Source organism: Olea europaea, chromosome 5 (genome assembly GCF_002742605.1).
Source record: "Olea europaea var. sylvestris chromosome 5, O_europaea_v1, whole genome shotgun sequence".
NCBI lineage: Eukaryota > Viridiplantae > Streptophyta > Magnoliopsida > Lamiales > Oleaceae > Olea > Olea europaea.
In genome coordinates, this window is record NC_036241.1 from 13187560 (window position 1) to 13213823 (window position 26264).

A 26264-nucleotide genomic window follows, 5' to 3' on the forward strand; every position below is an offset into this window, starting at 1 on the left:
TGATGAACCCCACACAAAAGATATAAATTTAAATTTGATGACTTGATGCGATGGATAACAGTCATATTCTTCATTTTAATAGGAAAGAATGATAAACAAATAGGGGTCAAGATTAACAAATTTAGACAGATGAATAAAGTTACAAATAGAATTGATAAAAGGAATTATCATCAACATTCCCAATTTGGTAAATACTGGAGATGGTGTAGACTAAAACAAGGGTTAGTGCTAGTAGAAACCGGTACATGAGATGTAAATCTGACCAGTAAATTTTCGCGAGGTATGAATTATCTTAAGGTGAGGAAAGCAACTAATTGCTATTGATTGTTTAATACAGATCTTCGTTAGGTTTCTCATCTCTAAAGTCTGAAACTCGATGTACGAGTGAGTATCTGATAGAAGTTGGTTAGGGAGACGACTAACTTTAGCGTGCATACAAATCAACAAATACAAAGCAAATGTATCATCTGCAACAATTCAGCAAAATCGAATCAAACTCATTAGTTGAACCATACGGAGCACGGCCATGGATGTAATGTCGTAATGATGATCATTGGCCAAAAGAACAATAAGGACATACTTTCTCAATGGAAATAGAATTGAGATGCACAAAACTAGTGACAATGCACCAAGAATATCTTCAGTCCCACTGACAGGTGCCTTGCTGAAATCACACTAAAGGTGTACAATGGACTTGTCCCTACGTCACCAAAGACGACCCCAAGTCTCTGAAAGGCCAGTATCATTCTCCCTCCCATGTTTACATCCTGCAATTATCTTTTTAAAGTGGAGATACCAACCCCTTATGGTTGCTTTTGGTCATATGAAAATTTAACAAAAGCTTATGCGCAATGATTCTTCTTCCATTGAGCAGTTTTCCACAATACAAATGTGCTAAGCTTTATTATCGGTAAATTTGAATACAACCAAAACACTAAACTAAGTCTTATTATCGATAAATTTGGGATCAGACACATGTAAGATTGATTCGTTGTTTATGTTTCTGGGATTTATTTTGAATACAACAACAAAAAACTTTAAGCTAAGCCTTATTAAAAATAAATATGGAATAAGTTACCTGAATCCCTTTTAGGCTCCTCATTTAGTTCATTGCTACACGTGCTAAAAAGTCCTATGCAATATAAATCTTTAGCAACAACAGGTCGTGTTAGTTTTAGTCTAATCCTCCCTCTTCTCTCTTCTAACATGTTCTATGGAGATCACATAACTCTTATGAATTGAGTAAGTCTACGTAATATTACCTCAATCACCCAAGTTGTTCTTCTAGTAATATCTCCTCGATTTGTATCACGACCATTCATTGGCACACATTCTCTCAACCCTTATCCATTGGCCAGGTGTCCATCTTAACATCTTCTTTTGACTACGTCGATTGTGTGAACATTTGGTCCATTAATAACTTCGACACTCAATGCATAAATTGTAGTTTATGATATATAGAACTGGCTTTCTAGCATTCCTATACTAAAAAATTCTCTAACATTCTCTATTTCGTGAAACCTGTTCTAATGCATTACAACCTCTTCAATTCCACCTCCCATGTTAAAAATTGAATATAAATGCTTAAAAAAGGTGTCACGGAAGTTTGCTCGAAGGATTTTCAAAATGGTAATTTTCGGGCTCGATTTCACATTACCATTCTTTACCAAACAACTAATTCAAATGGTTCTAATCCACAATCAATATATTCACATCGATTGCTCCTCAATCTCAACCACAAAAGACAAGATAACAGTGATAATTTGAAGGACGTTATCATATTCATCCATTTTTAAAAATTATTTTCTGCACCACAAGCTTGAATTTTGACAATACGTGATTGTTAACCAATGCTGAACAATTAGCTCTATTCATTTATCCATGCCTTAAAAACTATATTGTTATACTTACAAGTTAAAAATATATATATATATGTATATATTTTGGAAAAATTGCAGCAGCGGTCCCTAATATTTTCATTTCTTGCACACTTTACTCAAACCTTCATTTTGTGCCAATAGAGGTTCCTAATATTCCATAAATATACATTTGAGGTCCATTTGGACGAAAATCGTCTAAAATATCGTCAATTGATCGGAAAAATTAAGGAATCAACATTCAATAAAACCATCCAAAAAGACCGTTCGAAAAAGGTATCAAAATACATTAAAATCGTCACGGTAGTAGATAGTTCAAGGAATTTTCTCGGCCAACTGACAGCGTTTTGGACGGTTTTCGTCTAGATAAACTTAAGGTGCATATTTATGAAAGGTTGGGGATCTTCGCTGACACAAAATGAAAGTTAGGATAAAATCTGCAAAAAATAAAAATATTAAAGGCTTCTGCTGCAATTTTCCCTATATATTTTTGTTATCAAACTTTGTTTACTTCAATGATATAGAGGGATGGATTCCTATCAAATAACTTGAATACCTTTTTCTTGATTCATGTAATGCAATTATTAAATTACTTATATTTATATAATTATACTTTTAAATAATAATTAGATTATTTACGCTTATTTCACCCTTATTCAATAAATATTTTGAGATTATATCCCTATTTGACCTTCATTATTTCAAATTTTAATGGTGGAATAATAATTTTTGAAGAATGGGTGATTGAAAGAGGAAGAAATCGGTTTAAGTGTAACATTATTTTATTAAAGATTATGTGGTTAAAAATAGGAGAGAGAAAAATAATTTAATTCAAGTTGATGTATCACATGAAATCTGTGATTCAAAAATGAATAAGAATAGTGTATTCAATAAAATGTTCGATTAAAAATGAAGCTTGATCATGTTAAATCTAAAAATAAAAAATTATCAAACAAGGGCAATGTATGTGCTTGTTTGGGAGTGATTTTGAGAATTGATCTTTTGACCGTTAGGAGAAAAGTGGGGTCCACTTGTGAGAGAAGAAGTCAAATATGACGGCTGAAATAGTAAAATAACGATCAAAAAATCAATTTTTTGGGTGAAAAAATGGGGCTCAAACAGAAAATATAAATTGCCGAATAATTTAAATAAAAAAAAATATATAACAGAAAATAATAATTAATTTTTAATAATATTTTTAAAGCTAAACAGTAATTAGATGGAACAAGGAGGACATCATAATAATTTCATAACAGGACTCGAATCTCTGATTCTTCCAGAACGTTCCTTCTCAAATTTTTCCACACAAAAAATTCACTCTATAGCAGATTAGGGTTCTCTTGGAGAAAAAGGGATAGTGAAAAATGTCTCACTTCGGGAGATCAGGGCCTCCTGATATATCAGATACATACTCTCTTCTCATCCTCAATATCTCTTTCCGTGAGTTGATAATCTATTGTTATTTTTTTGCTTTTTTCCCCCTCCGTTATTGCTTTATTTTTGTTGCTTTCTTAATGAATTTATGAAACCCTAGCTTGATATAATTTGTTTGATTTTGGTTAATAATATTTTTTCTGAATTTGCATTTTTTTCTTCGTTCTTTGTTGATTTTTTTTTTTTTTTGCCTTTTAGATTAATGCATGAAACCCTAGTTTGATACTTTGTTTTTTCCCCCCTTCTTTTTTTCGGATAGGCACGTCTGCTGATGATCTCTTCCCGCTGTTCGACAAGTATGGAAAGGTCGTCGATATCTTTATTCCCAGAGATCGAAGGTACTTATTTTTCCCTTCGAATAATATAATGTTGTCTTTATTTTTCTATTTGAGATCCTGTGTTGTTGTTCACGATGTGTTGTGGTTCTTTTCTTTCTCTCTATCCAAACGGAGCTTTGATACTTATGGTTGTATGGAAATACTTCCCACTATCGTGAAATAATTTAAAACATTTGGGTGCTAGGAAATTTTTGATGAGGTAGAAATTATGATTTTGGAGTTTTTATTCATTACGTTGTGCGATAGGTATAAGCAGGTGATAATGATATTAGTTCTTCTTTGTCTGCATTTTTATGGATAAATATTTGCAAGGGATAATGATGTTTGTAATTTTAATTGATTTTCCATTTTATGTAGTTTCTGAACATCCTATTTTTGGGTACTTATCTGTGATATTCTATGGATTTGTTGTTTGATTATGTTTTGCAGGACTGGTGAATCACGGGGTTTTGCATTTGTCCGTTATAAGTATCAGGATGAAGCTCAAAAGGCTGTGGAAAGACTAGATGGTAAGATCTCTTTCTTTGACCATATCATTAGAAAACACAGCAAAAATTAGGCAATATTAAGCGGCGCCAACTTTGAATATGCTAAATGTTTGGCAATTAGTTACACGTCTGCATAAATGGCATCACTACGACCTCCTGAAGAGATTATAAAATTAGTGGAAACAACAGGCCTTTTCATATTATTAGTAATGGCAAGTCTCTAAATGTTAGAGCTTAGTTGTATCACAATGGTGCTTTAGAAAAGGAACAGTGACACAAAAGGTAGAATGAGACAGTGGTTTCGTCTTAAGACGTTTGGAAAATTAATTGAAATGTGACTCAACTAGCACTGGATGTAGAAACTTTCGTTGTTTCATAAGGACTCATTTTAGACGGACTTGTTTTGTCCTGGTTAGCAAATTTAGCGTAGCAATGAAAAATCATCTTTAAACTCATTCATCACCTAAATTTGCTTTCTTCCACATGTATGAAAACATATTGGAATCTCGCATTACTGATCGAAAAATGCTTTTTTCACAGAAATAACAAATTTCCCGTCATATTTGCTTTAGTGGTAGTTTCTGAGTCAATCTGCAGAATAATTGGATATCGGTTATTGTGGTCTGAATCTGATGCGTGTTCCATATTTATAGTAACTATACATTATCAATCAGTCGAACAATTGTTTAGCCTCTGTTTGGGAAGGATTTTTAAACGGTTTAATTTATGAATAAATTGAAATGATTGGCGGACAAGTGAATAGTAATTGTAGATCCCTTGGTATGTGTAGTTGAAAATGAAGTTTGACAATTTTTTAGCGATTTATATGTTTTGCCAAACGGAGGCTTTGTTGCATCATCTAGATCATTACATTAATTTGATTGAAATAGCCAACTACACTGGCATCTTATTATGAGGAAGCGAATTAAAGTTTGAGCATTTAAAACAGGATCAAGGATTTATTGATATTTTGTTTACATAAAAAGTTTGTTGGAATGCATGCGTGTGGCTAAGACAGACGACTATGATCGTTTTTGAAGAAAATTATTGGAAATCTTGGTGAATGCACAAAATGACAATGAAAAATGTCTCGTGTTTTTTATTCTGGCTGTGCAATCTGATATAAAACTGACGAGAACAATATCGTATTGCAGGGGAAGTGGTTGATGGCAGAGAAATTGCTGTTCAGTTTGCAAAGTATGGGCCAAATGCAGAACGGATGTGAGTGAAAGTTATCTAGTTTGTTTGCGTTAAATTTTGAGCTATATTCCCATTTTTCTTTACCCTGATTACTTTTGTGGAGTAGCATCTTGAATTGTATTAATATTACAGTTGATGAGTATTTGTTCCTCGTTGTTTACAGTAAATTGATTTATGATATTTCTTTTTTGGACACAAATTCATTGTCACCTTTGTCTTAATCCTTTGACTATTATGGGATAATTTACATTTCATTTAGCCCCCGTTTGATTACGATTAAATTCAATTACATTACACTCCATTTTTCTCTCTGCTATTTTCAACCACACAATCTTTCATAAAATAATATTACACGTAAATCGAAAACTTTTCCTTCTTTTTCAACCACTCATTTTTCTAAAAAATACTATTTCCCCCATTTTCATTTTCAAGTAATGGGGATCAAACGGGAGCTTAATGACACGAGTGCCCACCGTATTTTTGGTACAGTGTGATGGTTTGTTTATATTTTTTTTATTTTTGTTTCCGTCTCCAGTCACAAAGGAAGAGTCGTTGAAAAGGCTCCCAGAAGTCGTGGACGATCAAGAAGTAGAAGCCCTCGGAGAAGGTAATTTTTAAAGATCTACTTGATCTAGTCCATTTTGGAGTTGTGTAAGGGCCCGTTTGGTATGCCTTTTGAAAAGACAAATGGAGCTTTTGAGACCCATAAGTTGTTTTTGGACCTGTTTGGCTCATTTTGTTATAGCGTTTTTGGCAGTTAAGAGAACTTTTAGAGGAAACTAGTTCACTGTGACTTTCTTTAAAAGTACTTTTCGGAATGGAAAGTGCTTTTAAATATTACTTTTCAAACAAAAATTACGGTAGCTTCGGATTAATTGTTTATAACTTTGTATTTGCAGTACAAATGTGGTGTTCAATTTGATCTTTACTTAATTACCATTTATATTTTTGACTGTGTCCTTTCTTTGTTCTACAAGAGGTCAAATTCTGATTGTCTATCTTTTCTTTTCCTTTTAAAGTTTTTCTGATAGACGGGAAATTTATCAATTATTGTGTCAATTTCGTACACAAATGCATGGTCTTTTTCTTTTCGCTATTGACTAATGCCTGGTCTGATTTGGTTTTGTTAGAGCTAGTCAGTTTTAACCAGAATTTGAGACAGTTTTTGAAACCAGGAATGCAGTTTCAATGAAGTGATCTGGTATTGGGTTATCTGATCATTTTACTCAGTTTGAGGTCTGGAAATTGGGAGAAAGGAAGACAATTTCTATCTGGCTGTCGGTAACCAAGTTTTTGTTTCCCGGGGATGCTAAGAAAACGTTGGGGAATCACTACGTGAGAGCTTAGTTTAGGATAAACATGAGATGTGTGAAATGGGAAAAAGTCAATGAGTGCGCACTTTTAGGAAATATAACTCAATTTTGGCAGTCTCCCAATAGCTCATTTGCTGCCACTTCTTGATGTGATTTCATGAAGATTGTTATGTTGATATTTGGAATTCAGTTATCAAAATGCTTTTCATTGGTCATTTTATTTTTCCATTAGATTCTATTGAGACCTATTGATTTGTAATTTTTCAGGCACCGAGATTATTATCATAGAGAATACAGGAGAAGCCGGAGCAGAAGTCGGGAGAGGTATGAGCGTGACAGGTACCGTGAGAGGAAACATGGTCATCGGTACCGGAGCAGGAGTTATAGTGCCAGCCCAGACCATGATAGATACCGTGGCAGGGGACGGTACATAGATGAGCCCCGGAGGAGTAGTAGATCATTTGAAAGGTTTTCCCATCGTATTGATTCTATTCTTTTAGTTTTGGTTCCTCATATCACACCTTATAATAAAAAGGATTCCGTTAAAATATTGCAGTGCCTCTCCACCCCGGCGTAGCCCTAGCCCTTATAGGAGTCTGTCCCCACGAAGGACACCATCTCCTAGGGGTGGAAGTCCTGAGAGGCGCAGCCATCATGAGCTGTCCCCAAGTCCCAAGGCATCGAAGTATGTCTTGCCAGAACCAAGTGATTGATTTTTGTAGCTCTTCTCCTCAGAATCCAGACAATGTGAGTGTCTAAACTGGATCTGTTATTACACTCTATTGGTTTAAAATGTGTGTGTAACTATTTATTGTTGTATTATGGATTTGTAGGAGTGATCTGCACGATTTTGGATATGCAGCTCCTAGAAGGGGATTATATCTTTTGTGGCACTTTAGCTGATGTCTCGAACTTGAATCTAATGCATGTTCTAGAAGGAGCGTTAGGGACCTTGGTAGGATTTGATCTTTTGATTTCAACAATTATTATGTTAAATGCATTGTATACATCATATTGCTTGTGGTTGGTGTTTATCACTCATGGATTCTTAGACTTGCTTTAATATTTGTATGAATCTTGCATTTCTGGTTGGTTGATTGCTTGTGCAAACTTCTTTTGTTCCAATTTTCCCATATTTCAATCTCCACATTCGGCACTTTTCACTGTGATTCTTTGTTCCCCACTTAAGGTGTCAGTTAATAGAAGTACTAACTTGTTATGAAACTCCCACTGGGTTTATAGTTGTGCTCGAGAAAAGATTTGAGTGGGGTTGATGGCTAGACGATGATGTGGTTGTTGATGCTTGTCATCATTAGATGCTGGTTGTGAATAGCAGATGCTGATTCCAAGGATGTTTGTGAGTGTTCTATGGATGACATTGTCATTGGTAAGCCTTCTTTCTAATTAAGAATATATGACCCTTAATAATATAAAGTGAATCTGATTTTGACTCCCTCTGTTTTTATAGCCTTGTGACTTTGTTATCATCTGTGAACTTTGGTTGTTTACACTATTTGCCTCTGAAATGGGAACCAGTGCTGTGCTGGACTCGGTTGACACAAATTGAATCTACTCATACTGAGGGCTACTGGACCTGATATCCAGTTAATAGTGCTCACATTATATCTTGACAACTTCACTTGAAACATTCAGCGATGAGGACATAATTGGGTAATGAATCAGTGTCTATTTGTTTGGGGATTGATTTATACATGTTTGTGGTTTATAACAGTAGTGTGTTTAGTTGTTGATATGTGTTGTTTTGTGATTATATATTAGTGTATTGCCCGTGCTGCAGCAGAAAGGATCTGATGATTTTAGATGTAGCTTTGAGGTGTGATTGAATCTACTTCATTGGCTGTAGATGCACCCTGTTGCTGGATTATCTGGTTGTGTGATGAGGACCTGTGATTTGCAGCAACTTGACTTTTCAAATAGGCGTATTGGTAGTTTGGTACTAATACTTAAAGAGCTGTGTTCTTTCTACAATAAGGAATTATAAAAAGGGAAATGTTGCTTTAGGCATGAGTAACTTTTCAAATAGGTGCGTTGGTACTAAAACTTGTGCTTTTAGAGATGTGTGTTCTTTTTACATTTATGGAATTATAAAAATGGAAACCATGAATATTGATCTAGCCATCTGCTCGAGTCGAGACTGACTTCCTGAATTGTATGTTTTGATACTGTCACTAGTCCTTTGACTGATTGGTTGATCTTTCTGTGGGGGTAGTCTCGTAGATTCTACGTTCTTTAGCTATGTAAGATAGGATTTGCTTTTAAATGGAGCATAGAATTCTGATTATAACACGTTGAATAAGTCATCAATGACAAAATGGCAGTGAGCTGAATAGATTTGAGTTTGTATAATGGTGTCATGGCAGGAGACTTCCTGATATCAGGGTTTAATTTTCACTTTTTTTATGGTGATTTCTGTCAGAGATGTTGACTTTATCATTGCTAGCTGTTAGGGAAGACAATCGCATTATAATACTACTGGCACCTTCTATCATAAAGTGCTTTGCTGGTTGGTTCATTAAGTTTGTATTGCTGCTCAAAGTTATGGAAACTGGACCGTTGGACTGGCAACCGGTCTTATGGAAACTGGACCGTTGGACTGGCAACCGGTCCTTTTGTACAGCACCCCCCCCCCCCCCCCCCCCCCGGGTTGCTTTCTTGGCCACCCAACTTTTTCTTGACTAAGCATGCCTCGTATGAAAATTGAAGAGAACGTACATTTTTTACAGCATATAGGCAGTGAGGATGAGTTAGGTGATTCATTAAAGCCAATTGTATAATAGTATCATCGTGCTGCTTCTAAGCTAATTCTTTTATCATGTTGCTGGGCAAATTTTTAGAAATTTAATCTAAGCCAATCACTTATGCAATACGGTAGCGGGTATCACAAGGAGTGACACTAGAGTGGCTTATTTGAGGGGAGTAGGCAGTGTGGTCTTTTATTCATGTTCATGGAACTCGACTCCTGAAAGCGCCCCCAGGTTGAATTTTCCATGTCTAGTGCACTATTAAAAGACAGAACCCGCTGCTGTGAGGCAAGGGAGCACCGAAAATCAGACAAATTGGTATCTTGCCTTGCTGCAGTGGCTGCTCTTTTAAGTCTGGTAATCCAAGCTGCAGCTCCAGGAGTCCCCTCGGATTTGGCCAGCAGCTGGTATGAAATTTTTTTTTGAGATGAAGCAGAACTGCCAGGGAATAGAATAAGTGTATCGAGCTGGAAAGGAAATTCCTTATATTAGGGAATTCGACATTTGGTCCATTTGCTCAATGGGAGGGTGACCACGTCGCTTACTGAACCTGGTTAGCTTAGTCCAAATTGGTTAAATTAGGCGTTTTCCGTGAAATCAGATAATATTGTTTCCAAGCTATCAAGAAAGGTTGAATTTGATTAGATATGCATTTTTAGATTTTCGGCCATTTTATATGATATGATAGGAGACTAAGAAAAAATGATTCTTCCGTAGCCAAAAGCAAACAATAGGGATTGGATGTGGAGAGATGAGAGAATTTATTCCTATTACATTAAACATATTGCTATATTTTATGGGTAAGTCTAGATGTATGTAAAATGTGTGCATAGAAGTGTTCATACCTCCTCACATGGAGTGGGGCCCACGTGAGTGTACACCAAGCACAATTCATATCTTATATTTACAAGGGAAGAATTCTACTACTGCTCATCAGATAGTCCAGTCGTTCAGGACACTACAGTGATAAAGTAATCTATTCAAATCATAAAAGATCATCTATTCTATCTTTCAATTTCAAAAAGTCTTTAGACTAATTGGCTGTCCCGCTAAAGATATAGAACAGGTTCACATGGCAACTTCCAGAATCAAGCAACTAATGAAACAATAACATTTGGATTGTGAAGTGTCTCTGTCACTCGATTACATCACATCAGCATGCAGTAGTAATTTAAACGCAAAGAAACAACAATCAGGGGCAGTTACTATTTCGATCCATATCGTCGTGACCTTTGTAGTACAAGGTTTCTACATCTCTTGCATAATCATGTCAATCATGCGACACAATCAAACTCAATGAGAAGGTTTAAAATGAGGGAGACACATTGCGCAACATCATTTTTGACAGTTTGTAATAATGATAAATAAATAAATGACACACTTGGGAATCCCTGTTTGAACAGCATTATTCTAATTCTGCTATTTTATTTTCCGTTTAGTCGTGTGGGCAAGACTGTAAACAATTTCGGCCAGCTTTAGTTTATTACTGAGTTTCAATGATACTGCCAATCCCCATCGGTTCCAATCCAAACATACATAAATGAATCAACACCTGAAGGGGAATGAAAGAAATAGGAAATTCATACGAAGCAACGTGCCTGCAAATTAGAATTCCAGGTTTTTTCGTTTGCATCATGCATTACCTTTAAACGAGGAAACTCTATATTTCCTCAGCTCACGCTGGATGCAGTTTGTTGGACCTCCTCATAACCCCCCGACACTTCATTATAAGAGTACCTACACACAAATATCATATATATGCCATCAGAAATAGACTACACTCCCAGAAAATATCATTTTAATTTGCCACGAAAGTGTTCCACAGGGTATGGATGAAAGAAAAATAAATACACAAGTTGACACATAAAAGCTAATCGCAGCATTCATGTAACTGGGCAATTGCCATTAAGATCTCTCTCAACCCCAAAGACGACAATGGCTTTATGTTCTCCCTGAATTCTAATAACAAACTCGTTGCGGGTGAATTTCAGGCTCCAAGACTTGCACTTCCAAGTCGTGCCACTAGAGATCCAAGCAAAATACTAAAAGAATGTACCTGGATGAGGGATCATTTTTTTCATTTTCTATCAATTCCTCTTGCCAATCACCATTCAAATAAACCATGGATAGATTGCAGAGATTCACAGTTATAGCTCGACTCTGCATTACAAGGTTAAAAACACATTTCAGGCATTTATGCAGCGTGGATTGAACTAGGGAGAACTTTGACAGCAGTTGCTCTAAGAGCAAAACTTGACAAAAAAATCCAAACAAACTCATCCTCTTGAGTGAACAGGGAGCTGGCACTCAATGAATGTGCTTCTGTGATACTATTACCTAAAAGGAACAGATTGAGAAGACAAGAAAGCCATCCCCCCTGTATTCAGCATGGAATTTGTGGAGAAACGTAACAGGTGAGCTTCTGATGGTGTCGAAGAATCATGCCAATGTTCACATATCCACAGCTTCTTATTCCTACAACTATTTTGACCTTTTTCCCATACAAGCAAACTTTTGAGGCATTTACAAAAATCAGATGTATCAATAAAAAGGACACTGCCTACTCTTTCTTAAAAAGACCAGACAGAAAGAGACAGACACAAGAAAAGAAAACACAATTACAACATGGTGCGTAAAAGATGCACAACTGTTTCATGCTTCAGGAGAGTGAAGTCTTTGATATACAATGCTTATTCTTTATAGGCTTGCACAGTAAACCATGAAAATCAAGATGAACAAATAGTAGACACCGACAATATGGCAAAGGATGTCAAGAACAGATAAGCACTTTCCTAAAGAGATCACCTTACTCACACAAACAGCTAATTTCACTTCATTGCATAAGAACTTCAGAAGTATGTTTTTCCTCATTTTTAATTCACTTAGATAACATTAAAATAAAATATGTAGTAATAAACCCACAACTTTTTAAACATAAGACCCCTCTAAAACAGTTAAACGCATCATATGAATAAAGACAAATTTTTGGCAATTTATTGTTACCATTGTCCTGATGCTGCAGAGCAATATAGCCCCGAAGAAGGGTCATAGTAGTAACCCAAACTGCTGCTGTAGTAGTATCGAACATATAAATTGAGAGAGGATATCAGATTATCGAGAACAATGCTACGTGACAATAAAATCAAATAATAGTAAATAAGATAGAGATTGATATAAGTGCCTTGTAATCTTTCTTACAGATGGATCAAAATGGACGTATCTAAACTGCTTTAGTGGCAGTAATGGCAATTGTTAAGAAATATATGCAATAATAAGCATATATTATCTAGTGACAAACATGCAATACTTTAGTTAAATGGGCTGTGTCTTCTAAAGATTGACAAAGAAAGGGACATATTGCTACAGAAGAACGCTCGTAGAAACAGTTAAAGAAGTGACTTGAATTCTACCTATTCTGAAAGCAATATAACTGGAATAAAGTGATTGTGTGCCTTGCACAATGGTTAAAAGATGAAGATGTGTACCCAGAAGACTCATCATGTACATAATCATTCTGCAGATCTCCACCTGGAGTAAAAAAACGTTGCAAGTTATGTAATGTTGCTAAATTTCCAATTCAAAGCTTAGAATACTAGTCTTTGCTCACCTTCAGAAGGCTGAACAGGAACAGATCCACTCCCATCGGAGGCTAAATTCACAGAAATATTTACATCATCTTCCGAGAATATGTCAAAAGCATCATCACCATCATTTGCGCTGGTAGAAATTCCAAGTTTTGAAGAATCCCTGTCGATGTTGGATGGTATAGAAGAGGGTCTAATCACGTCTGTCCCATTTGGAATGGCATCTTCATCATATGAGTTCTCCTGTCCTGAACTCATGGAGGTACTCTGCATCGTTGCCTGAGCTAACTTCTCATAACCCTCTGAAGATCAATAAAATAAACAATAACGAGACACCAAACTTATATGTACCAGTTGGAGCACAAGATAGATTTGGAAAGCTAAATAGAAGGGTCTAAATTCAAAAGATCTTAAATTGTTTGGGCCCCTTCTCAATCTAAATATCTTGTTTGACTTGTATCAAATTTACAGAATGGGAGAAGACTCTTTGACATCTTTCCACTTTTACCTATGAAAGTGCCCAATCGGTTCTGAAATTTTTCTGATAGGTAAAGGTAATCAAGAATAATGTATAAAACAACTTCCCATTTAGGTAAGTTCCCATCATCTTGAAATATCTTCAAGGGAAAGGATTCCATCCAAATTCAGATGTAGACAGAATTAAAAAAGGTGATTTTGACTATTTGACATCAAAAGTTTGTCCCTCTCATTTCTCAAGATGGGACTGAAAGAAATAAGCTCCAAAATATAAAATCTATACAACCAAACCCTTTATAAGGGTAGTAATGATGTAAATTCTGAAGATGGCGAGAATGAAAGAAAAAATGAAAAGGACGAGAACCATATTGAAAGATTAACACGAAGGGGAACCTATTGAAGAAAAGAGGATGGAAAATCAGCTGTAGGACAGACCTGCTTCACGCTGAAAACTTTCTTGTCTTTCATCATACACATCTGAAACAAATATCAAAAAAGGATTACTGTTACAGATCAGGATCCATGTTTCCGATAGATTCTCTTAAAATATTGAAGGAGATACTCAACTGTAATCCCCACTCTCCATCAGTTTCATAGCATCTTCAGTTAGCTTATCAAACAGCAATTTAGTTTCTGCAGACATCTTCTGCTTCTTGCTACCTGAGGTTCCTTTCAATCTCCTCAAAGCTTGCAAAACCTGAAAAAAAATTCAACTTCTGAGAGAACACTAAAAAAAAGTTCACAAAAATGTAAAATTCGATTGCAACATGGCTTAGGAGAAAATGTAGCAGCTCCAGATCAGAGAAGCAATCTCAGCATTAGTGATTGTACTACGAACAGTTAATTACCCCTTCTGTGTGACAGGTGAACTTTTTCAATAAGAAAGTAGCTTGTCCCCTCTCGGGTGGGGGGCAGAATTCTGATTATTATGTCACCACCCACCGTACTTGATGTGAACATTGTTCTACCAACCTACATATCTTGGATCAACCACCATATTGGTATGAATTGAAGTCCCCATCTTTACGTTATTGCACAGCTAAATTAAGGGACTAGGTTGCAAAAGACAACTGTAACGCATACAAAATAATATGATCTCAAAAGGTAAGCCATGATAATTTATCTTATCATTGATGTGTGATGAGGACATCCCAGTCCAGTTTTAATTATTTTAGCAGTCTAATTATTTTAGTTGGATTTAGATTAATTTAATTTTATGGACTTGTGTATTGGACTTGGCCCTAGGTTTGCAGCATTTTTCAGTATTTAAACTCATTTTACATTGTTATTTTTCAGTTGATGAATTGATTGAATTATAAAATTGGCTTGCAGCTCTTTTCCTCTCCTCTTCCCCGCCTCTGTTCTTCTTCTTCTCTCCCCTTCCCCCATCTTTTCTTATTATAGCTATTGAATCATTCATTCTACATCAAATTGGTATCAGAGCAAACCCTGGACAACAATTCACGCAGCACCAATACAGAATCCGTTGCTGCAGACAAAACAAAAAAAAACAAAAACAGAAATAGAATCCCAGTTTGCTGCAGAACCCAGTCCCTCCCTCCGACATCTTCTACATACAACCAACTTACCGGAATTACAGCCAAACAAAAGACCAAGCCGCCGCCGACCATGACTCCAAATGGTGAAAATTCTCACAATCATCTTCATTAACCCACGAATCACAAAACCAGAAAAAATTTAATTCCCATATAAACCAACGTTGCGACGGCAGTTCCAGAAAAGTTTAATTCCAGAATAGTTCATTAACCTTGCGACGGCAGTTCCCGCTCCAGTAATAGCCGTCCAAGCCCAACTGTCGAAAATAATACCACTGTAACGCGACACCCACACCCGCAGGCGACCAACATATTACCTTCATCCAAAACCAGAAACGGAATCATCTCTCTCACCAGTGCCCCACTTCGTTGAGGCGTTCCTCGTCGGCCAGTTCCAGTCGCCGACCTCTGCAGCCTTCAGTGGGTTGTCATGAATTATGGGTTTGGGCTGGGTTATTAATTAAGTGGGTTGGGTTATTAGTTATCAATTGGGTTTGGGTTAATTGGGTTATTAATTAAGTGGGTTGGGTTATTAGTTATCAATTGGGTTTGGGCTTAATTTCAATCGGGCTGATTGATTAGTTATTACTTGGTTTGGGCTTGATTGAGATTTTGAGTGTGATTTAGGCCCAAATTTGTGAAATGGGCTCATTTATTATTTTGTTGTTCTGATTTTGTATTATTCAAAAAAAAAAAAAAGTCAAAAAAAAAAAATTTAAATTTTGAGAATTTCCTGATATTTTTTGTTGTTTTGATTTTGTTTTATTAAAAAAAAAAAAAAAGTCAAAAAAAAAAAATTTAAATTTTGAGAATTTCCTGATATTCTTTTATAGATACATTATTTCCTCGACGAACATGGAATTTTCTATTTTGGCATCTCAGCGCTTACCAGTTCAGAACGTGGAGACATTCGACGCTAGGACGACTCAGGCCAACTGAACTCAGGGAGCCTCTACTTCTATCTATTTTTAGTGACACTGTTACTGTATTTTAGAATTGCATCATTTAACTCTTTGTGTTGCTAATATTTGGATAATTTAGCCTTAAATCTATTGGATTGAAATTCACGAGCCGACCCCATTGTTCACCCCACGTGACTAGACCTAGCATTTGTACCTTTGTTTTTTTTATTTTATTGGCATTAGTAGTATGAGCTTGCGATCGGACCGTACGTAATCCTTACAATAAAATAATAATAATAATAATAACAATGGATAAATTTCAATCACTATTTTCCCTGCTAGCACTCGTTGGTTGTTGATCTCAGTAGACACTTCACCTAGCTTGTGTTACCGTGTATGCAATTGCATAGTGGTCGCGTTACTGCCTCTAGCTCTAGTACCGTTGCCATGGACCCTTCCCACATTGAAGCTATCACCCGACAGTTGGCACAATTACAAAATCAATTAACGGCTGTCCAAACTAAGTTAGCCGCTCCACGCGAGGAGAATAGAGCCCTAACGGCTAGGGTAAACACTCTTGACCCAACCCAATGCTCAACTGAAGCTGAAAATTCTAACGCTTCCATTAATAGACCTCATCGTCGTCCACAAGGTGGTCGACACCATGCTAGACATGATCGTAGGGAAGGAAATCAAGCTCGTGGGCGCGAGCGGGAATATCACCGTCATGGTACACTGTCGCCCCCTCGCCACGAGGAGCGCCTCTTTCAAAATATTAAGTTAGATGCCCCTACATTTGATGGTTGTCTAGATCCTAGTGTATTCAATCAATGGGTTAGGGATATGGATCGCTTCTTTGCCTGGTATGGGGTCCCTGAAGATCGAAGGGTACAATTTGCCAATTTGAAATTGACTGGCACAGCTCAACTGTTTTGGGAAAGTGTTGAGGACCTCCTAGAGAGGCGCCATGCTCCCCCTGTTGGGAATTGGGATGAAATGAAGCGTCGCCTTAAAAAAAAATATTTACCTCAATCTTACGAAGGCAACTTGCTGGATCAATGGAATGCACTTACACAAGGCAGTCGACCTGTGACCCAATATGTTGCTCAGTTTGACGAGTTTCGAATGAGATGTCAGGTCGTTGAGGACGAAGTCATGACTTTGAGTAGGTTTAGGCAAGACCTACGGGATGATCTTAGACGTGAGCTTGTTCTTAGAGGCGTCACCACTCTTGACCACGCCTACTCTTTCGTTCGGGATTACGAGTTAGTGACTAGGACACTGTACAGAAGTCGTAGTGACTCCCGCACCGCAACCTCTTCTGCATCCGCTCTATCCCCTAAGTCTATTCTAGGACCTCCTCCTTCTACTCCTACCCCTACATCGGATAGTAAAGGTAGAGGTTCTGAAGTTTCAAGAACGTCCTCTCGTTTGTAATGCTTCAACTGTAAGGGTTTTGGTCACATTGCTTCTAAATGTCCTAGCCGAGCCCTAGTTTTGGAAGAGCGTGAAGGTATAGTTGACGAGCCACTAGAGGATCAGGTGTATGAGCCTAAGTTAGAAGAGTTTGATGACTTGGAGGATAGTGAAGATACCTTCTTGGGTTGTATCCAGGCTAGTCCCCTTATCCCACATACACTTAGGGTCGGTGTCGTCCGTTGTACTCTTACCCAGCCGAGGGATGCCGATGATTGGCGCCGTCATGCCATCTTCCACACTTACATCAAGATTAATAATAAGGGCTGTAAAGTTATAGTAGATAGTGGCAGCTGCATTAATGCGGTTTCGATGGCTATTGTATTCCGTCTAGGGTTGAAGTCCGTTCCTCACCCTCAGCCATACAACGTCTCTTGGGTTGATACCTCCTCCATAGCTGTCAAGGAGCGTTGTTTAGTCCCTATCCAGTTTCTCGAGTATAAGGACCATATATGGTGTGACGTCATTTCAATGGACGTCGGGCACATCATCTTAGGACGACCTTGGTTATTTGACCTAGATGTCACCATCTACGGTCGATCCAATTCCTACTCCTTTGTGTTTAATGGAAAGAAGATTCACCTTAACCTACTGCCTCCGAAGCCTGTTGAAAAGTGTGGAACGAAAAGGATTGCATATCATTAGTCCTACGGAGTTTGAGCGTACACTTGTTGGTGACTCAGTTGTCTTCGCTTTGGTGGTCATGGAGGTCCCATCACACTCCGCAATAGAGAGCCCTATTGAAGTCCTATCGGTCCTCCAAGAGTTTCGAGACGTCTTTCCAGAGGACCTCCCTGATCATCTACCTCCACCGAGGGATATTCAACATGCCATAGACTTCGTTCCAGGGGCATCCCTCCCAAATTTGCCTCATTATAGGATGAATCTTACCGAGCACGTTGAACTTCAAAGGCAAGTGGGTGATCTCCTTCACAAGGGATTCATTCGTGAGAGTTTAAGCCCGTGTGCGGTCCCCGCCCTATTGACGCCCAAAAAGGATGGCTCTTGGCGAATGTGTGTGGATAGTCGCGCGATCAATAGGACCACGGTGAAGTATCGTTTTCCAATTCCTAGACTTGACGATATGTTAGATATGATGGTTGGTGCCACAATCTTTTCAAAGATTGATCTGAAGAGTGGATACCATCAAATTCGAATTCGCCCAGGTGATGAGTGGAAGACTGCGTTTAAGACGAAAGATGGTCTTTATGAATGGCTAGTCATGCCTTTTGGGCTGAGCAATGCGCCAAGTACCTTTATGCGAGTAATGACACAAACTCTCCGACCTTTCATGGGCAAGTTTCTTGTTGTCTACTTTGATGATATCCTCATCTATAGTAAGACTAAGGAGCAACACCTTGACCACCTCACGCAAGTTTTCTCTACCCTTCGTGCAACTAATCTATATGCGAATGTCAAGAAGTGCTCTTTCTTCATCGACATAGTCGTTTTTCTGGGATTCATTGTCTTTTCGACAGGGGTATCCCCTGACCCTGCTAAGGTTCAGGCGATTATTGACTGGCCTGAGCCTAAAGTTATCCATGACGTCAGAAGCTTTCACGGCTTAGCTACATTCTACCGTCGCTTTATTAAGGGGTTTAGCACTTTTATGGCGCCTATTACGGAGTGCATGAAGAAAGGGGAGTTTCATTGGACACGAGAGGCGGCTAAGGCCTTTAAGTTAGTCAAGAAGCGAATGACGGAGCCCCTGTCATGCGTCTTCCCGATTTTTCCAAAGTCTTTGAAGTTGAATGTGACGCCTCCGGGATAGGTATAGGCGGAGTCTTAAGTCAGGATCGTCACCCTGTTGCCTATTTCAGTGAGAAGTTAAATGAGGCCAAACAGCGGTACTCCACTTATGATAAGGAACTGAATGCAGTGGTCCAAGCTTTGCGCTATTGGCGCCACTATTTGTTACCCCAGGAATTTGTCCTTTATTCAGATCACGAGGTCCTCCGTTACCTCAACTCCTAGAAAAGATTAAGTTCTAGGCGTGGTCATTGGGTCGAATATTTACAGGCCTATTCATTTGTTTTAAAACACAAAAAGGGTGTAGAGAACCAAGCAGCTGATGCGTTAAGTCGTCGTGTCTCCCTTTTGTCAATCATGAGTGTCAAGGTCATCGGTTTTGAAAGACTTAAGGAGGATTATGAGGCGTGTCCCGATTTTAAAGATATCTTCCTCGATTTACAAAGAGGACAATCAAGCGCCACAGATGGCTTCCGACTTGAGGAGGGTTACCTCTTTAGAGCCAATAAATTATGCATCCCTCGAACTTCAGTGTGAGATTTCATCGTGTGGGAAATTCATGCGGGAGGGTTAGCCGGTCATTTTGGACGTGATAAGACCATAGAGGAAGTTGAACGTCAATTCTATTGGCCTAGCTTGAAGAAAGATGTGGCTAAGATTGTTAGTACTTGTAACACTTGTCAATTGAGTAAGCAGAAGAAACAGAACACAGGTCTATACACCCCTCTCCCTGTCCCTAATTGTCCTTGGCACGATGTTAGTATGAATTTTGTGTTAGGACTTCCACGCACCCCTAAGAAGCATGACTCCATTTTTGTGGTTGTCGATCGCTTCTCAAAGATGGCTCATTTTATCCCCTGTAGCAAGACGTCGGATGCGTTCAAGGTTGCCCAGTTATTCTTTAATGAAATTGTCAAATTCTATGGGCTTCCCAAAACCATCGTGTCTGATAGGGACGTTCGTTTCACTAGCCATTTTTTGAGAACTTTGTGGCACAAGATGGGTACCAAATTGAAATTTTCTACGGCCTACCATCCTCAGACTGACGGTCAAACTGAAGTAGTTAATCGAAGTCTTGGTAACCTATTACGTTGTTTGGTCCAAGAAAACCTTCGAAATTGGGATTTGATCATTCCTGTAGCTCAAATTGCGTACAATAGCTCTATAAATCATTCACTAGGTATGAGTCCATTTGAAGCCGTTCATGGGTACAAAGGAAACCGTTAGATCTCATCCCTATGTCCCCACAGGCTAAAGTGTCAGTATCAGCCGAAGCATTTGCACAACATTTTCGTGACTTGCATATTGAGATCAATAAACAACTTGAAGCTAGTAATGCAAAATATAAACTCCAAGCTGATTTACACAAACGACATATTGAGTTTAACATTGGGGATTACGTTATGGTTCGCATTAGGCCACAGCGGCGTCTACATGGACCTGCCTCTAAATTGCAAGCTCGTAGTGCTGGTCCTTTTAAAATTTTAAAGCAGATTGGTCCAAATGCATATATTGTTGACATTCCACCACACCTTGGTTACCACTCTACTTTCAATGTTGAGGACCTTGTAGCTTATAAAGGTCATTTCATTCCCTTAGATGATCCTCTGTCATCTCCTATTGTGAACCTTAACCCTGATTTTTTGACCCCTTCTAACCCACTACCACCTCTCACAGCACACAGAAAAAATTGATGCTATTTTAGAGAAGAAACTGTGTTCACTAATGATGGAGAGGTTCAGCGCTTCCTTGTTCGTTGGGTTGGTCAACGAGATTGTGACTGTGCATGGATCTCCAGGGTGACACTCCAGGCCCAGATCGCCTCCCGTCCACCCAAGAAGAGTTGGCGAGGACACCAGGTTCAGACCACCACTGACGCATTTCTACAGACGCCGGAAGAAGCTTGCCCAGCCACTCAGCATATGGTTGGGAGATTGACAGATGCCTATGGTGATATAGCCACTCGACAGGGTCGAGTTTCCTGTCCCACCCCGAGAGAATTGATGAGGACATCCCAATCCAGTTTTAATTATTTTAGCAGTTTAATTATTTTAGTTGGATTTAGGTTAATTTAATTTTATGGACTTGTGTATTGGGCTTGACCCTAGGTTTGCAGCATTTTCCAGTATTTAAACTCATTTTACATTGTTATTTTTCAGTTGATGAATTGATTGAATCATATAGTTGGCTTGCAGCCGTTTTCCTCTCCTCTTCCCCGCCTCTGTTCTTCTTTTCTCTCCCCTTCCCCCATCTCTTCTTATTATAGCTATTGAATCATTCATTCTACATCAATGTGCATGGCATTTAATTGAAAAACTGAACAATCCCTTTTGAACACTGCATTAATTCTAAGCAAGTTACTAAATAGAACTGTTTTATGCTGAAGGAAAACTGATGAAGCAGTCAAGCAAAGAAGGAAAATAAAATTAACAATCCAAGGACAACCAAGAATCTGCTACCGACATCCAAAAGAAAAGGAATGACATGCACGATGAGCAGCAATAGTTGTATTGAAAGATTACCGTTTCTCCAGGCTCAAGAACATTAGCAATCCGCCTCTTTATTTTTGCAAGTTCTTCCGAGGTAAGGTCACGAGATTCTTCATCGTTACTAGTTGGAATAGAACTTTTTGCATTATACTTTTCATAGACATCAACACTATCAAGCCATGCATCCTGCAAAACTTCGCATAAGAATCTTGGACTTGCTAAATTATTGTACTTTCATTTAAATTCACTACCTTGATCTCATTCTCATTCACGTATTCAACATAATTTCCATTGGCATCAAAGTATCCTTCTTCTCTTTCTTTATCCAGATTAAAAGGATCTATCTGGACTCCTTCCTCAACCAGTGTTTCAGAGTCCTGAAAAAGTGACACCCCTATCATTCTGTGTTCTTCTAGGATCAATCTAGTAAGAAAAATATAAACATAGTAAAAGTGGAAAGTGTTAATATTTGGATACGGCTTCCCCTCATGCCTCCCCACCCCAGCCCACCCTCACAAATTCCAAAAAGCAAGACAAATAAAAACCAGCACAAACTTAATCAGCAACCAAGAGATGTCCAAAATCACACAAAACAGAGAATACAATAATCTGAGCTACATGTAACTCACTAATCACGCAGCTGAAACACATTCTGATGGTCACTACAGAGGTTATAAAAAAAAAATGTCTACAACAAAACAATTCAATCACAATGTGTTTTTCTAATTGAGATACAACAACCCAGGCAGGCCTATTAGTTACTGTTCAGTACACAAAAACCATTTAATAAATGAACAAATAGTTTAAAAGCTTTACTGGGATATTTTAACAAGTAGTTCTAGGAACTGCTCCAAAATACTGCCATATTTATTCAAGCGGAAGTTTTCTTCTTTCTTCTTTCGTGAAATTACTGGTCCAGGTAAAATAAAAGCAACCATCACACGTTGGTGGGATCAGGAATAAACTATAAATTCACAGCTCATAGGGGGAAAAAAGGATCAACCCTCAACCAAAAACTTGGGAGAGACAGCATCCTATGGATATTGCAAACCTTTGATATTTTTTTACTGGGAATGGCGCAACTTCTCTTTTTCAAAAAATGCATCAAATAAAATCATTTTTCAATCTTGTTCATCAATTATGCTACATGCACAACCGGGGTTGACAGCCACACACCCACGCTAAATAAAAAAATCAAGGGTCCCCCTCCCCCCCTCCTGTGAGTACATTGTCAACCGGGGTTATCAACCCCGATTGTACAACTAGAATAATTCTTTGCTCAAACGTCTCCCTTTATTTTTATTTAGAAATAAAGAATGAAATAGACATCTGTATGGGTCTTTTTGGGCAACTATTATTCAGAAAGATAATATAATACAGGACATCCATAAGCTGCCCTAAAAATTTTTGATAAAAGAAAGAACTATTATCTATACCTTGTAATAGACTTCGGCCTTTGTTATATCGGGGAGGAAATCTCTGTTTTCATCACCAAGAAGTTCCTCTGCAATCTTATTCCGCCGCACTGTACGCTCTTTGGCAGCAAGACGGGAATCACTCCAATTAGGAACATCTTTACTGTGTGAATCCTCAAATACATAGTCTCCCAACTTCACCTTCTTCCCTTTTGGAAACCTCACCCTCTTTTCACTGAATTTATAATTGAAGATATAGAAACCACGAGAGCCAAAATCAGAACACAGGTGAAAATGCTACATCAAAAACTCTAAACAAGAACAATATAAATATCCATTATCCAACACTTAACTTTGCTAATATATACCTTCATCAATTTTTCTAAGTACCTACTGTATTCATATCTTGACTTGCTACAATACTCACCTTCGAGAAATGAACATAATCATTTCAACAAAGTTTATAAGTAAAAAAGATATGCGTATCAAGCTCTATGTATTCCTTGACAATTTTATATCTCAAATTCTTTTTGATACTGAATGTATTTGTTTTATTTTAAAATGGCACGACAGAATACATAATTAAATACACATATAAATGTGTATGTACAGACCCCAACAATGTTTTAAGAAGCAATATTACTCACCAAACCAAATAGTCGAAAACAGGGTTCAAATTAGTATATAAATGCCGAATAGACGAGTGCGTGCGTGTGTGTATATATATGAGAGAGAGAGAGAGAGAGAGAGAGAGAGGAGAGAGAGAGAGAGGGAGTTACGGAGGGGGTTTGTTTGATTCGGCGTCTTCAACAAAGGAGCGCTTCAGGTTGCTTTGAGATGGCCCTCCTTCCATTTTCTGATTTGATTTTTCTCTCTGCGTTTTTTCTTTGTTATTATTCGAAATTGATGACTTTTGGTAAGGCTGGTGGCAATAGGAGGCGGAGGTTGAGGTGGAAGCCTATCGACACCTTCCGTCCCGCCCCGACCCCACCGACTGGCGCAAAAAAATCCGTCCCGAACGGATTGGCAAGGCGGGGCGGGGCAAGGATGGCCAGACCCGAACCCGTCCCGTGAAGAAAAAAATAAAAAAGTATTAAAAATAATTTTATTTCTAGACAATTCATTCGTTGGAAACTCATTCTGAATTTGTATTTTATTATCTAATAATAACATAACTCGAAATTTTGAAAATATAAAACAAATAAAAATAAAATTTAAACGAGGCAAAAAGTTGTCTCGTTTTGTGCGAGAGGGGACGAGTGGAAGCGCCCCAACCTGTTGCCATACCTACATGGGAGTGGGTGGGTTACTTTTTAACCATTTTTTATTCAGATAGAGCCCTTGCGTTTGTGACTTATCTGATCAAGTTCTGTACACAAGGAATTTTTCTACCAACAGTTTCACAATTTGTCAATTGGTTTATTAAAATAAAATTAGCATGTCATTTTGCTTCTACTCTCTGTAGAAGAATTTTGTGAAAAAGTTATCTTACATCAAATTTCCCTAAAAATTTCTCTAGTCAGACAAAGGACTCTCAAAATATCATCCAAATAAGTTAAAAACTACTTCGTAATCTCGAAAGTAACTTTTGATTTGTCGAACACCTTACCAAACAGGCCCTTTATCCAAGTGGTCAATAGGGTCAAGAAATTGTGGGAAGGGATTCACGGCAATTAGTCCATTGTAGTATTAGATTCTGATGTTTAGTTGTTGTGATGGTGTGACTAATTGCGAATCACTAGTAACAGTAATGACTAGTGAGCTAAAAACATTACTTTAAGGATGAATTTGAAATTTTTACAAACTTAGGTGACTATTGGGGCAATTAATTTCCATTTTCTTTTCAAAAATTATACCAATTATTCAAATATGAATTTATATTTGAGTCAAAAAGGACAAGTTTATATTGATTAGAGAATGTACAAATCTATTCAGGAACTGAAATATATGGGCGTGCCCAGCTACCGAACTTAAGACTCTGTTCCGTTTGAATTAAGCCTTTGGTTGAGTCCCATTCTTTGTGAAAAAATATATTTTTCAATAATATTTTGACATCATTTCAACCACGTATTTTTCAATAAAATAACATTACATGCAAATACAAAACTTTTCCTTATTTTTAACTATATATTTCTCATCAATACACTATTCAAAATTTTATTCCATCTCCAAAAATGGGGCTCAAACAAGGGCTAAAATTTAATTTTAATTTAAGTCAAAGTCAAACAATTAACATTAACTACATTTTTTATGAGTCCCACAACTTTTCAACCATACATTTCAAAAATTTATATCACAATCTATTAAAAATTTAATTTTAATCCTAACCAAACACTCTCTAATTTTTTTTTAAAATAATATTAAGGAAGAATTGCAATTAGGGTCCCAAACTTTTTAAATTGTTGCAGACTATGCCCAATTTTTTTATTTTTACAGTTGGATCCCAAACCTTTCATCTTAAGTGGAACTGAAGGACAAGTGGACAGAATCCATACCATTAATTGAACAAAATTCAACTATCTGACCAAATTAACCCATATAAAATAATTAAATAAAAATAAAATAAAATAAATCGTTGAATTTTGGTCAACTGATGTTCAAATGGATGAATTGAATCTACAGTATAAAAGGTTTTGGACCCCAACTACAAAAATAAAAAATTTGGATATAAATCTGCTATAATTTGAAAGATTGATTTGGACTCCGACTACAATTTTTCCTAATATTAATACGAAAATTTACATTTCTTGCATCGTTAGTAGCTTCACTCAAATTGTTGGAGAATTTACGAAACATGGCATGTTTTCACATGGAATAATGTGAAAATGTTAAGTTTTATTAGTATATCATTCGACGTAAATTTGTTCATGTTAAAACCTAAAATCAATCATGTTTTGATCATTTTCATGTTTATCAATTAGATTTTGAAGAACAAAATCCTTACATTTCAAATTCCGTCTCCCAAATGCAAGTTCTATATCAAATTAATATTTGAAATTATTTCATGTAGAATTTTTGTCCATTGCATGCACGTCCTATCAGTTTATACTTTTTTAAAGACAAATTTTAGGTATGGTAACTAAAAAAGTGAAAGTCAAGTTTCAACCCTATTTGATTTTGATTCATTGAAAATCACTCTCTTCCACACTTATTTTTAACTACACATTCTATATATATATATATATATATATATATATATATATA

At 37.2% G+C, this 26264-nt stretch overlaps 2 protein-coding genes across 6 annotated transcripts; one reads left to right on the forward strand and one right to left on the reverse strand.

Moving 5' to 3' along the window:
- The first annotated feature begins 3148 nt into the window (after positions 1-3148).
- LOC111394713 (serine/arginine-rich splicing factor SC35-like) lies at positions 3149-8818 on the forward strand. Of its 3 annotated transcripts, none has more exons than XR_002702698.1 (11): positions 3149-3317; positions 3571-3649; positions 4079-4158; positions 5292-5358; positions 5873-5944; positions 6918-7118; positions 7207-7397; positions 7484-7605; positions 7893-8037; positions 8119-8321; positions 8430-8818. XR_002702698.1 is itself a non-coding variant. In XM_023020659.1 (8 exons), the coding sequence occupies exons 1-7, from the start codon at positions 3242-3244 to the stop codon at positions 7361-7363; spliced, it is 732 nt and encodes a 243-aa protein (XP_022876427.1). In that variant the 5' UTR covers positions 3149-3241; the 3' UTR covers positions 7364-7397; positions 7484-7747. The 3 variants fall into 3 exon arrangements, 1 of the variants encoding a protein (XP_022876427.1); XR_002702699.1 differs by having other exon boundaries at positions 8187-8321; XM_023020659.1 differs by lacking the exons at positions 7893-8037; positions 8119-8321; positions 8430-8818 and having other exon boundaries at positions 7484-7747.
- Positions 8819-10391: 1573 nt separating this feature from the next.
- Positions 10392-24071, reverse strand: LOC111394714 (CD2 antigen cytoplasmic tail-binding protein 2-like). Of its 3 annotated transcripts, XM_023020661.1 has the most exons (11): positions 23840-24071; positions 23082-23295; positions 21897-22022; positions 21679-21831; positions 14041-14170; positions 13909-13950; positions 13020-13298; positions 12898-12940; positions 12416-12493; positions 11056-11149; positions 10392-10964 (listed from the first exon to the last, which is right to left on the reverse strand). In XM_023020661.1, exons 1-10 carry the CDS (start codon positions 23911-23913, stop codon positions 11083-11085), a joined length of 1206 nt encoding a protein of 401 aa, XP_022876429.1. In that variant the 5' UTR covers positions 23914-24071; the 3' UTR covers positions 10392-10964; positions 11056-11082. The 3 variants fall into 3 exon arrangements, with proteins under 3 accessions (XP_022876429.1, XP_022876430.1, XP_022876428.1); XM_023020662.1 differs by lacking the exon at positions 12416-12493; XM_023020660.1 differs by lacking the exon at positions 10392-10964 and having other exon boundaries at positions 10971-11149; positions 12416-12494; positions 12899-12940.
- Positions 24072-26264: the final 2193 nt, after the last annotated feature.